We start from the raw sequence: 13,297 nt of genomic DNA, 5'->3' as shown, positions 1-13,297 counted from the left end.
ATGGACTGACCTCACAAGCTTGAGCTCAGAAGGTCTGACCTGATGTGCTAGACACCCACAGGGTAACCTAGGTCCTTAAAGACTTCTTAAGAGGATTTAACATTTATCTCACTTTAAATTTGGATTAAATTTATCTGCAGTTTCTTACAATAATTGTTACATATTTAACTGCTTGTAGAGGTAGTTACTGCCCACGTGAAGTGGCCATCTGTGTTGCCAACTGCATTAATTCTCTGGCTCCAATGGTCTAAAGTTGTGTTACAACTGGTATTAAGATGGCATAAATAGGACTTAAACCTGAACTTACACTCTGCTAAAGTAGTGGTAGCGTAGTTTACAGTGCTGGTATAAAGGACAGTGTAGTGACAGCATAGTGGATAACACCATCACATAAGACTGAAAGTTCACGCAGAAACGGCACTGCTGTGCCAATAAGAGTCCTGTGTTTACCTGAAAACAGCCATGCATCGGTGAGATCCTGCTGGTGTGGGTTTCCTCTCTTTCAGTGATGCACACAAAAGTGCTTTACATGCTGATACCTCCCCATTGTGGAAAATGTTCAGACTGCTGAATGTGGCTTTATAATGAGCTACGTATTCTCTGTCTGTCAGTCACACTGCAAAATAATCACTAAGCTGATTTATCAGAAATGTTAATTTTTTTATGGAGACTGTCAGTTTTCCAGTTTTCTTCTTTTAGTTCGTTATCTATCTTTTTGTGCATGTAAACGGTCTGCTGAGTTATAAGGCTCAAAGTACTCGCCAGAGGGAGAAACTCTCTCCCACAGAAACCACTTTTCTCAGCTGACTGAAATGCCTCGTTCCAGCCCTTTTCCTTTGTTACAAGACGACATCATCTCTTAACACGGTCCTTACTGCCCGCCTACTGGCGAGCTTGGCACACCCTCACAGCGCACAGCAGCTACTGGAGGAGGAAGAGTGTGTTCAGTGTTGTAGCCGTGTGGACAGACACTGACCGGACTTTCAGGATCCACTCTGGATCAATTTGATACACCAGAACCGACACCGCTGGAATAACAGCCACAGTGGAGTTTACAGCTGCTCAGGACAGAAGGGTCTGTCTGCAGACTGCAGGACAGGGGCGGAACGTAGAGGGGCTGAACCACTCTGGCGGTTGACCAGTCAGAACAGAGTGGGAGAGGAAAATGAGGAAATGAGGAAAATAATGTGTTTTTGGAACATTGAAGCAGGTAAATCTATTCTAGTAGATCCCACAAATACAATAATGAAGAAAATAAGTGTAGTAGGTCGCCTTTAAATCGAGTTTTAATAGTTTAACACGATAACCAGAGCTGCCGAAGCGATTACACTCCAGGGTGTGCAGCACAAAAATGTTCCTCTTTAAGTTGCCACCAGAGAGGGCACCGAATCTCCCAACGTTCGTACTGTTGTCGTACAATTATGATGAAATACACTCTCCAGGCTCAGAGACGTGTTATACAGAGCTGAGTGGAGTAACCTAAACCTATCCTGCGATAAAAATGTTATTCCTGTTAAATGCCTTTCCAAAAAATGGCTTGTGTAAAAAAACAAAAGTAGCAGCTCATGAAATTACTAACAGAATTGCCATGTTAATTCTTAGAACATCCACCGTCCATCAGCACAGGAACTAAGACTGGCTTCTTCTCTGTTTGGATTGGTTTAGCATAAAACAAAATTCTGCAGCTCCAAAGTTAGAGCTGTGAACAATCATGTACATTTACAGCATTTAGCAGACGCTCTTATCCAGAGCGACTTACAAAAAGTGCTTTGTCTATCTAGAGAAAGCATCTTTGCTAGTTATCAATAGGTTAGAGAGAAAGACAGACCTGAGCTCAGATACTGCTAGAAACAAAAGCCCATGTGGATACATAGAGAAAAGGAACAGCATAAACACAGTGCAGTCCAACACATTTCAGTAAGTACAGTACAATACAATACAATGAACGCTTAACTCAGTGCTCATTTAGGTGCTGTATAAAGAGACGTGTCTTCAGTCTGAAAGACTCTGCTGTACAGACAGCCAGTGGGAGTTCGTTCCACCACCTGGGCTCCAGGACAGAGAAATGTCTTAATGCTTGTCTTCCACGCGTCTTGGAGGATGGCGGGTCAAGCCGAGCTGTACTCGAAGCACGAAGGGCTCATGGTGCAGTTCGAGTTTTGACCATTGCCATCAAGTAGGGAGGGGCTGGTCCGTTTTTGGCTTTGTAGGCTTCAGGGTTTTAAATCTGATGCGTGCAGCTACAGGAAGCCAGTGAAGGGAGCGCAGCAGTGGCGTGATGTGGCTGAATCACAAAGCAGTAGAGATGCTGTAAACAATAACAGAATAATATTAATAGACAAAAAGAAGAGAATTAGGATCCAAATGTGAAACACTAAAATGGAACTGGGGGAAAAAGTAGTCGTGAACATGCTTGAGTAGAAGTAAAAGCATCATTTGAAGAACATGGAACTGAGTAAATGCTGTTTGTTACTACACACCTCTGGTATTACGACATGCAGCTGATTGATATTAGCCTGCAGGCTTATATGTGAAATATCTGACAAGGCTTGGCTTTCAGATCTTGTTGTACTCATTCCATGGAATCCATTCATCTGTCTGTAATGGCCCTCTGGGTGTGGATTTACTGAATGTGTTTGAGCACTGTAATGTAATGGGGATGGATTTCTGAAGGGTGTTGGCGATTGAAGATCAAATCAAATAGTTTTTGAGCTAGTATTAGTATCAACAAACACAGTGAGCTGTACTGTTCATCAGAAATACTCTTCTTGTACTGTAAACGTGAATCATGACATTGTTTGTTAATACGATTTCTCCCCGAACACTGGTGCTTTGTGATATCAAAAATCAGAAGACATTTTTGAGGCGGGGCAAAAGTTATTACATTTTGATGGAAGATTACAGGAAAGCAAGAATTTTGTGTTGTAAATGGTATTAAATGACACGAAATAATAGTGTTTAATATGACCAGAGACATACATAAAAAGCTTAGTTTGATTTCAGGTTGACTTTAAATAATTATTTAATTACTGAATTAATCAGTAGTGACTCTACACTGATCAGATTCTTGTTTCTACGCTCATTGTCCATTTTATCAGCCCCACTTACTATATAGGTGCACTTTGTAGTTCTACAGTTACAGACTGTAGTCCATCTGTTTCTCTGAGTGGATCAGACACAGCAGTGCAGCTGGAGTTTTTAAACACCTCAGTGTCACTGCTGGACTGAGAATAGTCCACCAACCAAAAATATCCAGCCAACAGCGTCCTGTGGGCAGCTGTGACCACTGATGAAGGAGTAGAGGATGACCAACACAAACTGTGCAGCAGCAGATGAGCTGTCGTCTCTGACTTTACATCTACAAGGTGGACTGACAAGGTAGGAGTGTCTAATAGAGTGGACACAGTGTTTAAACACTCCAGCAGCACTGCTGTGTCTGATCCATTCGTACCACCACGTCAGTGTTACTGCCGTGCTGAGAATGATCCACCACCCAAATAGTACCTGCTCTTCTGACCACTGAAGAACAGGGTAAACAAAGTATCAGAGAAACAGATGGACTACAGTCTGTAACTGTAGAACTACAAAGTGCACCTATATAGTAAGTGGAGCTGATAAAATGGACAATAAGCGTAGAAACAAGGAGGTGGTCATGATGTTAAGCCTGATCGATGTATAAATAGCTCTAACAGCAACATGTAAGAGCTAAAATATAACAGTGTGAATCTCTGTTTAAGCCCAGAATGACCCTGTGGGAGTTTGTCAGAGTTGGTTGTTGGGCACTATAGAGATTTAGAGGCGTGAATGGGCCTCTGTTTGTTACACGGCTATAGTTTCTTATTGTTCTGTTTGTATACGAGGCAGTGGAGGCTTGTCTGGGCATGTTCAAGCTTTATCAGAGCTTCAGTGTAATCTTCCCGCCTCACTGTGAGCATGTGTTCACACCCAGCAGTGCTGTCGGTTCGCTCTCTTTCAAGAGGATTGTGAAAGAACTTTACCCTTGTGCAACATTTAGTTCAGAAACATTGGCGTTGCTAACAACGTTGTTTAGTAAACATGAGTAAACAACCATTGGGGAACTGTTATGTTGTTTATGAATGCTTTGGTGACTTTTTGTTTTGTTTTGTTTTTTATTAACTCTGGGCAGCCTACTGGTCATTCTTGTGCTGTTTAAATGTAAATTAGATCCAGTGCAGGTCTGTCAGCACTGTTTATCACAGTACAGTGGAGTGCAGTACAGGGCAATACAGTGCAGTAGACTGCAACAGTCTGGTACAGAGCCATACAGTAGAGTACAGTGCAGTGGTACGGTCTGGTACAGTACAGCGCAGCAGACTGTGATACAGTCCGGTACAATGCATTAGACTGTGGTACAGTCTGGGTCAGTGCAGTACAGTGCAGTAGACTGTGGTACAATCCGGTTTAGTGTAGTACAGTGAAGGAGACTGTAGTACAGTCTGATACAGTGCAGTAGACTGTAGTACAGTCTGATACAGTGCAGTAGACTGTAGTACAGTCTGATACAGTGCAGTAGACTGTAGTACAGTCTGGTACAGTGCAGTAGACTGTGGTACAGTCTGATACAGTGCAGTAGACTGTGGTACAGTCTGGGTCAATGCATTAGACTGTGGTACAGTCTGGGTTAGTGCAGTAGACTGTGGTGCAGTCTGGGTCAGTGCAGTACAGTGCAGTAGACTGGTACAGTCCAGTAGACTGTGGTACTATCCGGTTTAGTGTAGTACAGTGTAGTAGACTGTAGTACAGTCTGGGTCAGTGCAGTGCAGGAGCCTGTGGTACAGTCTGGAGCAGTGCAGTACAGTGCAGTAGACTGTGGTACAGTCTGGGGCAGTTTAGTGCAGTGCAATAGACTGGTACAGTCTAGGTTGGCGCAGTACAGTGCAGTAGACTGTGGTACAGTTTGGGGCAGTGCAGTGCAGGAGCCTTTGGTACAGTCTGGGTCAGTGCTGTGCAGTACAGTGCAGTAGACTGGTACAGTCTGGGGCAGTGCAGTGCAGTAGACTGTGGTAAAGTCTGGGTCAGTGCAGTGCAGGAGCCTTTGGTACAGTCTGGGTCAGTGCTGTGCAGTACAGTGCAGTAGACTGTGGTACAGTCTAGGTTGGCGCAGTACAGTGTAGAAGACTGGTACAGTCTGGGTCAGTGCAGTGCAGAAGACTTTGGTGCAGGCTGGGTCAGTGCAGTGCAGTACAGTGTAGAAGACTGGTACAGTCTGGGTCAGTGCAGTACAGTGTAGAAGACTGTGGGACAGTCTGGGTCAGTGCCGTACCGTGGTGTCCAGTGTAAAGGACATATGGAAGTGTGTGGGCATTGACTGTTACGATGTTTGAAACGGACGTGTTTATTTTCGGACACAAAGGGAGAATAAATGAGCCTTCAGGGTGTGGAAGTGTTTGTAACATGCGCTCACTCAGCCGCTTACTCACTTCCTCTCTCAGAACAGCCACATCCCGACTCCTCATACACCCAAAACATGAGGTCTCCTCCATTCTGTCTTTCTTTCTGTCTCTCCCTCTCTCTGTCATGATTATATATTATTAGAGTACCTTCGGTATTTTTGCTTTTGCTGGGTTCATTTTTCTGAGCTGTGTGATTACACTCGTCCTCTCCTCGCGCTCTCCTAACACTGACTGATTTGCTTTCTGAGGAATGTGGTGATGAGTGTGCTGAGCTGGGTTTGTGTTCTGCTGCTCTTGTTTGTGCAGGATGGAAAAACCCCTGAACAGGTGTTTCAGAGTGATTTAAGAGGCAGGTATTCTGAGGGAACTCAGCCTGCGTTTGTGGCCGAAGGGCTGAAATAAATGTTTGTAGAGAATTTAGGGCAGAACCGAACGTCTGCACTGCGTGATTTACCTTCCACACACTCCTCACTGCACCGGCACTGCACTCACACTGCACCGCGCCACATCACTTACATGATGTTAGTCAAATGTTTGCCTCTTTCTTTCTTTACCTTCTCCTCTTTTTTCCGCATTCTCTTTCGATCTTTATTTTCTCTTACTCTCTCTCTCTCTCTCTCTAAATGACAGTAAGACTTGTCACTTGAGGGGACTCTGTTCCTCCTTCATATCCCTCCTCAGGAACCTGCTCATTCTCTTTATTTCTTTCTTTGATGTCTCTCTCTCTCTCTCTCGCTCCCCCCCCCATATAGCTCTCTCTGTCACCCTTCTCTCTCTCTCTCTCTCTCTCTCTCTCTCTCTCTCTCTCTCTCTCTCTCTCTCTTCTCCTTCCTATCTTTTCTTTCACCTTTTCTCTTATTCTCTTTCTTCCCTTCTTTCTTTCTCTTCTCTTATTCTCTCTCCCCTTGCTTTTCTTTTGTGTCTTTCTCACCTTCTCTTTCTACTTTCTCTCTTTTCTCTTATTTGCTTTCCCCTTCTTTTTTTCTCTTTCTTCTCTTTCTCTTCTGATTCTCTCTCTCCACTTATTTTCTGTCTGTTCTTTCTCTTCTCTTATTCTCTCTCTCCTCCTTTTCTTTTTTTCTCTCTCTGTTCTGAATCAGCCTACTAATACACTCTCTTGATTTTTTTTTTTCTCTCTCTCTCTCTCTCTCTCTCCTTCTCCCCCTCCCCCTCTCTCTCCTTCTCTCTCTCCCCTTTCTCCCTTTTTCAATTCTCTTTTTTCACTTATACACTCTTGAAACTTGTCTCATTCTCTTTCTTGCTCTCGTTCTCTCCGTCTTCCTAACTTGCACTCCCTCTCTCTCTCTCTCTCTCTCTCTCTCTCTCTCTCTCTCTCTCTCTCTCTCTCTCTCTCCTCCCCCCACCCCCCACCCCCCTCCCCTTTTTTTATCTTCTGGAAACCACATACTCTTTATCACAGCGCAGTTCAGAGAGAGGAACAATACAGCGTCTGTGTGGAAGCTGCTGAGCTCTGTGAAGGCAGTTCTGCCCCGAGGCTGAGCAGAGGATGGCCCTGCTTTGAAGTTTTTTTTCTGGAGCAGTCAGGACTAGCGGCCCCTGTGGGCCCCGCTGACGCATCCAGTAGAACCTCCACAGCTGGCAACATCTGCTTCTGCTGAGAGATGTTCTAACACATGGCTCTCATCTTCATGCAGAGAAGAACGAGTCATGTTTCCGTTACAGGTGGCTGGACAGTGTAGCTTTGAGAGGGCAGAGGAAACACATACAGTCCTGGACTAAAGTCGTGCTCGATGTTTAAAACTGTTTTCTGGACAGTACGAGTGGTTTTGCCGATTAAAACACAATATAACAATAAAATAAATACAAATAAACTTAACTACAGTAAAACTTAGTCAGAATGTGTTGTTTTCAGTGACGTCATGAATACGTAGGTTAGAGGAGCGCGGTTAGAACGCAGGCTTGGTTCCTGACGTCTCGCTGCTCTCCAGCCATCACATGGATTTGTTCAGCATCTGATCTAATTAAATGAAGGACTGACTACACCGATCAGGGATAACATCATGACCACCTCCTCGTTTCTACGCTCATTGTCCATTTTATCAGCTCCACTTACTATATAGGTGCACTTTGTAGTTCTACAGTTACAGACTGTAGTCCATCTGTTTCTCTGATACTTTGTTAGCCCCCTTTTACCCTGTTCTTCAGTGGTCAGGACCCCCATGGACCCTCACAGAGCAGGTACTGTTTGGGTGGTGGATCATTCTCAGCACTGCAGTAACACTGACATGGTGGTGGTGTGTTAGTGTGTGTTGTGCTGGTCTGAGTGGATCAGACACAGCAGTGCTGCTGGAGTTTTTAAACACTGTCCTCACTCTATTAGACACTCCTATCTTGTCAGTCCTCCTGTATGTGGGTGTTTCTCTGCACAGATGGGTTAAATGTGGAGGTCTAATAAAAACACAGTTGGCTGAGTTTCTGAATTCTAATTCTAATGATCCAATATTGTTAAGTCCATTTTTATTGTATGGCCTTTAAAAATAAAAAGAACTCTGATTTCACAGTTAATCAGATTATTTGCATGTTTGATGACTCATATAAACAGTAACAATTTAAAATATTGCAAAATCATGAAAAACAAATCAGCGCAACAGTTAATTGTAATATCAGAGCAGCTCTTCCTCTCACCTCTGAGTAAATGAGTTTAGTGTTTAAGCTGTTTCGATACGTTCTGGTTGACTCTGATGTCGTCTGATCAGGGCTGAGTGCGTCTGTATTCCAGTGCGCTCCACGTGGCAGAAAGCAGGGCATGTGTTTTTAATCGGAGTTGATCTGGTAAAGACCCCTGTGTTTTTTCTGTAACAGCACACACTCCACATTTCCTCCCTGCTGTGTTCAAACACGCCGGCCGCTCTGAGGATCCGCGCTCAAAGAGGAATCAAAGTCTTTTAAACACAGCCAGCCGCGGAAACCCCTTTCATCATTCCAGCACACATGCTTCTGTTTTAGCCTCCTCAGTGACGTTTCTTTTCCAGCAGCTCAGCTGAGTCTGAGCAGGCCACGCCTCTCTTTTATGCCTTTGTACAGAAATACAGTTTGTCGTTTTTTTTTCCATCCCTCGTTTGTCCCATAGACTCCCATTCATTTTCGCCACCACTCTATTATTTCCTTTGCCCAACAGACACCAAACTACATGTACTCATTCACGGCAGGTCCTCAAGCTCTAATCCACAGCCATGCTGACCCACACTCCTCTCCGTGTCGTTTTTTCATCCCTCGTTCCTCCCATAGAGTCCCATTCATTTTCGCCCAAACCCAAGCCCCATTATTTACTTTGACCATCAGCCACCAAAATGCATGTACTCACTCAAGGCAGATCCATAAGCTCTAATCCACAGCCACACTGACCCACACTCCTCTATGCATCGTTTTCTCATCCCTCGTTCTCTCATAGAGTCCCATTTATTTTCCCCAACATCCAAGCCCTATCATTTTCTTTGCCCAACAGACACCAAAGTACATGTATTCACTCAGGGCAGGTCCCCAAGCTCTAATCCACAGCCATACTGACCTGCACTCCTCTATTTGTCGTTTTTTCATCCCTCGTTCATCCCATAGACTCCCATTAATTTGAAACAACACTAAGCTACCACTTGGTAACTTCCTACGAAAAACTAAAAACACACCTCATACACCATGGCAATTGCCTAGCAGTAATTTAGCAACAGAACGGGATACCATAGCAACTGCTTAGCAACACTTTGGGTCACCTGGGACATTAATAATTGCTGCACAACTTGCTTTTCCTTCATGAAATGCACTTTTCTAGTTATTATTATTATTATTATTATTATTATTATTATTTTTATTATTACCTTCATTTATGTTGCATTTTTTTTACATAAAATGAAGCCTAAAGTGCTTCACTGTAGTTCAACAGGAAAAATGACATAAAAGAAAACAAATGTAGATAGTAAAAGGGAAAGTCTAGTATAATAGTATAGTATTAAAATAGTGCTTAAATGACAAAAAGAAGGGAGAATAAGAAAAATAAACACAAAGTAAATAGAAAACGTGATTAAATTGTTTGTTAGCCATTATCACAGCATTGGCCTTTGCAATACTGATATTGCAGAAGCCAGCAGTATGTAAATGAGCCTCTAATCAGTCACAGTGTATTTTTGTTTGTTTGCATTTGTTTGTGTGTTGTTCTGTTTTTACTGTGCACTGTGATCACCGCTCCAGATGAATTTCCTTGGGTGTTTTATCAATGTTTCCTTGTAATCCAACAAAAAAATAATTTGATCAAAGTAATACAGGCTAATCTTTAACAATACTGATTGTCTAATGTTTATAATATATTGTAAAGTGCATCAGTTGCAGTGTGTAGCAACATAACTGCAGTGCTGGTATTCTGACTGTACTGTTCAGCCCTAATAGATGCACAGTTATATAACAGCTGCCTTAATGTTGTCTCAGCTGGACCTGCACAGTTTCCACAAGGATTTCAGTGAAGGACTACATCGTAGTAACTCGCTTACGTTGCTCTCTTTTCCATACATGCAGCAAAATCTTGCTGACGTTTAGCTTTTCATGACATTTTTAATACAGTCATGTTTTATTTGTTAATCTTATGCTCTCAGTTGTTTTTGAACCCTAAAATGACAAATCTTTCTTTATTTCCAGCTCCCAGGCTCCTCCAGTTTTAACGGCGAGCTCCTGCTGGGCAACGCCGGCGGAGACTCGAGTGTTCAGTCTCGGCAGCCGGTCCGCTCCAGCCTGTCGTTGGCCCCCGCCGATTACCTGGAGAGGCCGGAGGTTCATCCCCGCAGAGAGAGCAGCACACCCCTGCCCATGAAGACCGAGGTGCCCATCCACCTCATCAGCACCACCAACCAGCACCACAAACAGGGAGTCGTTCAGCAGCAAATCCCCACCAAACTCGCCACCATGAAGTGCAAGGACAAGAGCAGCAAGGGCAAAAGCTCGCACCGCACGGACAGCTCAGGTTAGAGTCATAACTCAATTCACGTCAAATACATAGAGTACCGGAGTTTTTATGTCATTTGCATATTCCCCAGCATTCTTTACCAGACTGAGAGTTCCACGTCCTGCTTGGAGAGTGTGTGTGTGTGTGTGTGTGTGTGTGTGTGTGTGTGTGTGTGTGTGTGTGTGTGTGTGTATATACAGTTATTCTTTATATAAATAAATAGAGCAAGTTAGAGTAAGTTTTACTCATTACTCATTTAAAGACAAATGTGTTTAAAAGATTAGAGGAAATCAAGATTCTGGTCTTTTAAAAGATATAATATCTGATGAATTGTGCTTATTATTACCAGGAACATGAATATGTGTGATATTGACTGAACTGAACTGAATTTGTTTGGGCAGCTTCAGTAGATATTAAGCAGATGCTTCCTCTGAAGCTCTCAGCCAGCGAGGGCTCACTGAAGGTCCGTCGCTCCGTCAGCCCCCACCAGCAGCCTCAGCCTCCGCAGACTCTGCTCACAGGTAAAGCTGAGCATATGCTACACAACTTTTAAAATCCTTTTACTGAATTTCTTGTCTTTTTGACATGAGGGTGAGAACACTAGACTAGACAATAAGGCAAAAAAGAGCACATGATGATGTGTGTGTGTGTGTGTGTGTGTGTGTGTATATATATAGTACACACATATATACACACTGCTGGAGTGCTGCTGGAGTTTTTATACACTGTGTCCACTCACTGTCCACTCTATTAGATGCACCTGTGTTGTTGGTCCACCCTGTAGATGTAAAGTCAGAGACGATAGCTCATCTCTTGCTGTACAGTATAAGTCAGTCATCCTCTAGTCCTTCATCAGTGGTCACAGGACGCTGCCCACAGGACGCTGTTGGCTGGATATTTTTGGTTGGTGGACTATTCTCAGTCCAGCAGTGACACTGAGGTGTATAAAACCTCCAGCAGCACTGCTGTGTCTGATCCACTCAGACCAGCGCAACACACACACATATATATATATATATATATATATATATATATATATATATATATATATATATATATGTGTGTGTGTGTGTGTGTGTGTGTGTGTGTGTGTGTGTGTGTGTGTGTGTGTGTGTGTGTGTGTGTGTATATATATATATGTATATATTTGTGTGTGTGTGTGTATGTATGTATGTATATGTGATCAAAGTGTGATTACTGAGAACCAACAATCATCTCAAACAAATAAGATTAGAGTATAAATTTAAAATATATGATTTAAATGTAAAATTAATTTGTTCAATATTATCACATCAGAAATTTAAGCCTCTTATCAGTATTCAGGCCATAATCTTAACCTGGCTTATTGACCCTATCTGTGTCTTTGTTGTCATTCCCCTCAGATCCCCCTGGCCTGGCAGACAACTGCCCCACTGAGCCACCGCCCAGCCAAACAGTCAGTCTGCTGCGGCCTCAGAGCCAGAATCTGACCCCTCCATACGCCGTCCCCGATGAGACCGCCAAGGAGGACGTCATATTCTTCTGAGCGCCGCGGTGCATGCTGGAAGAACGCTGCCTGGAGAGAACGTGTGAGGAGGTTTGCAACTGAAGGCACAAGAGCACTGCTACCTTTATTTCTCTGAAGGAAAGAATTTTAAGGAAAAGACTTTTTTATTTTACGATGGTCCCGTTTTAATTACTAATGCCAACGACTCTCACTGTTAAATGGAAGTAAATGGTGAAGAGAAAGAAAAAAACATTTTAGAAGAAAAATTCACTGCTGAATGAGAATCCAAAGACCAGCAAGCGAACGGGGCACAAAACGAGTGTGGAAGTGAAATTAAATTGAAAAATGGAGGAAATGAAGTGGACTCAGTCGGTCACCTCAGCACTCCTGGACTTTCGTATATGACGTTGCACCTTCTCCAGATAACTGCTGGACACAGGGACGTTGTGTTGCCCATCCTTGTAGCAAACTGTCCTTACGCTCACACAGGAAGTTTCTGCTGCATCTGTGTGTGTAAAATAATTCAGTGAAGGATTTTATTGAAGTTAATCGTTGATTGTATCGCTCTTGGAAGAAAGCACAAGTGTGTTTTGTGCATCTGTGTTTGATTTCGTCGGTCACTGAAGCGCTCCGCGTGCAGCTCCGCACCTCTTTGGCATTTTATTCATCACGCTGACACCTCATTTCACCAAAACATACTGGATTTTCACCTTCTTTCTGGTGGCAGAATGTAGCTGGTCCTTGAAGGTTTTTCTTTTAACCACTAATTCCAAGCAGCTCCTAAATCCAGACCAGCGACATCCAAGAAATCACCTCCATCTTAGCAACATCCTTTATTTCTAGAGGGACGATCAAACCCACTCCTAGTTGGCAATTTAGAAAAAATAAATCTGTTTTTGTTTTGTCTAGCAGTTTTATGACACGTGCAATCACGTTGTCTTTGTAGCTTGATGTTTTCTTTTTTTTAAAAAAAAGCTAATAGCTAATAAAAATCAGCCAACAGCTTGGCTGCAAAGGAATCAGAGATAAAATTTCACTCCTATTTATTTCCATGAACGCAGCCCTAATGTAATCAAAGGGATTTCTGTATGTGTTTATGAAGATATATTAGTCCTCATTGTTGCAAATTAAACGTGAGTGGATCATAAGTTAACATAGCCAGAAGAACACAATATATACACAATATTTACTGGGTACATTTCAGCTTTATGAACACATTTTCTGTATTTAAGTGCCAAATAGTGTCTAAGCTGTTCAAACTGTCTATTGTGCTTTGATTAGGTAAGTTCAGACCTATCAGCCCCCAGAATCCTTACACACACGCTAGTGTGGACGGGGAAGTGGTCAGTACTTCGCTAATGCTGAGATGCTTCATAAATAGGGGCAACTTGTCATCTTTGTGTGTGTGTTAGTTCTCAAAAGTTGTGCGAAACTAGCTTGGCAAGGCAA

The 13,297-nt window shown here is 43.0% G+C and overlaps 1 protein-coding gene across 2 annotated transcripts in view; it reads left to right on the top strand.

Moving 5' to 3' along the window:
- Positions 1 to 11,991, top strand: part of arhgef18b (rho/rac guanine nucleotide exchange factor (GEF) 18b) — an 83,658-nt gene extending 71,667 nt beyond the window's left edge. For both annotated transcript variants that reach the window (XM_036586429.1, XM_036586428.1), the window contains 3 exons: positions 10,059 to 10,380; positions 10,764 to 10,883; positions 11,745 to 11,991. In XM_036586429.1, coding sequence (XP_036442322.1) covers positions 10,059 to 10,380; positions 10,764 to 10,883; positions 11,745 to 11,887 — 585 coding nt within the window. In that variant the 3' untranslated portion in view covers positions 11,888 to 11,991. The remainder of the gene's footprint in view (positions 1 to 10,058; positions 10,381 to 10,763; positions 10,884 to 11,744) is intronic.
- Positions 11,992 to 13,297: the final 1,306 nt, after the last annotated feature.

This window comes from Colossoma macropomum, unplaced genomic scaffold (assembly GCF_904425465.1).
Source record: "Colossoma macropomum unplaced genomic scaffold, Colossoma_macropomum, whole genome shotgun sequence".
Taxonomy (NCBI): Eukaryota; Metazoa; Chordata; class Actinopteri; order Characiformes; family Serrasalmidae; genus Colossoma; species Colossoma macropomum.
The sequence above is the reverse complement of the archived record's forward strand: the minus strand, read 5'-3'. Positions and strand labels throughout refer to the sequence as shown.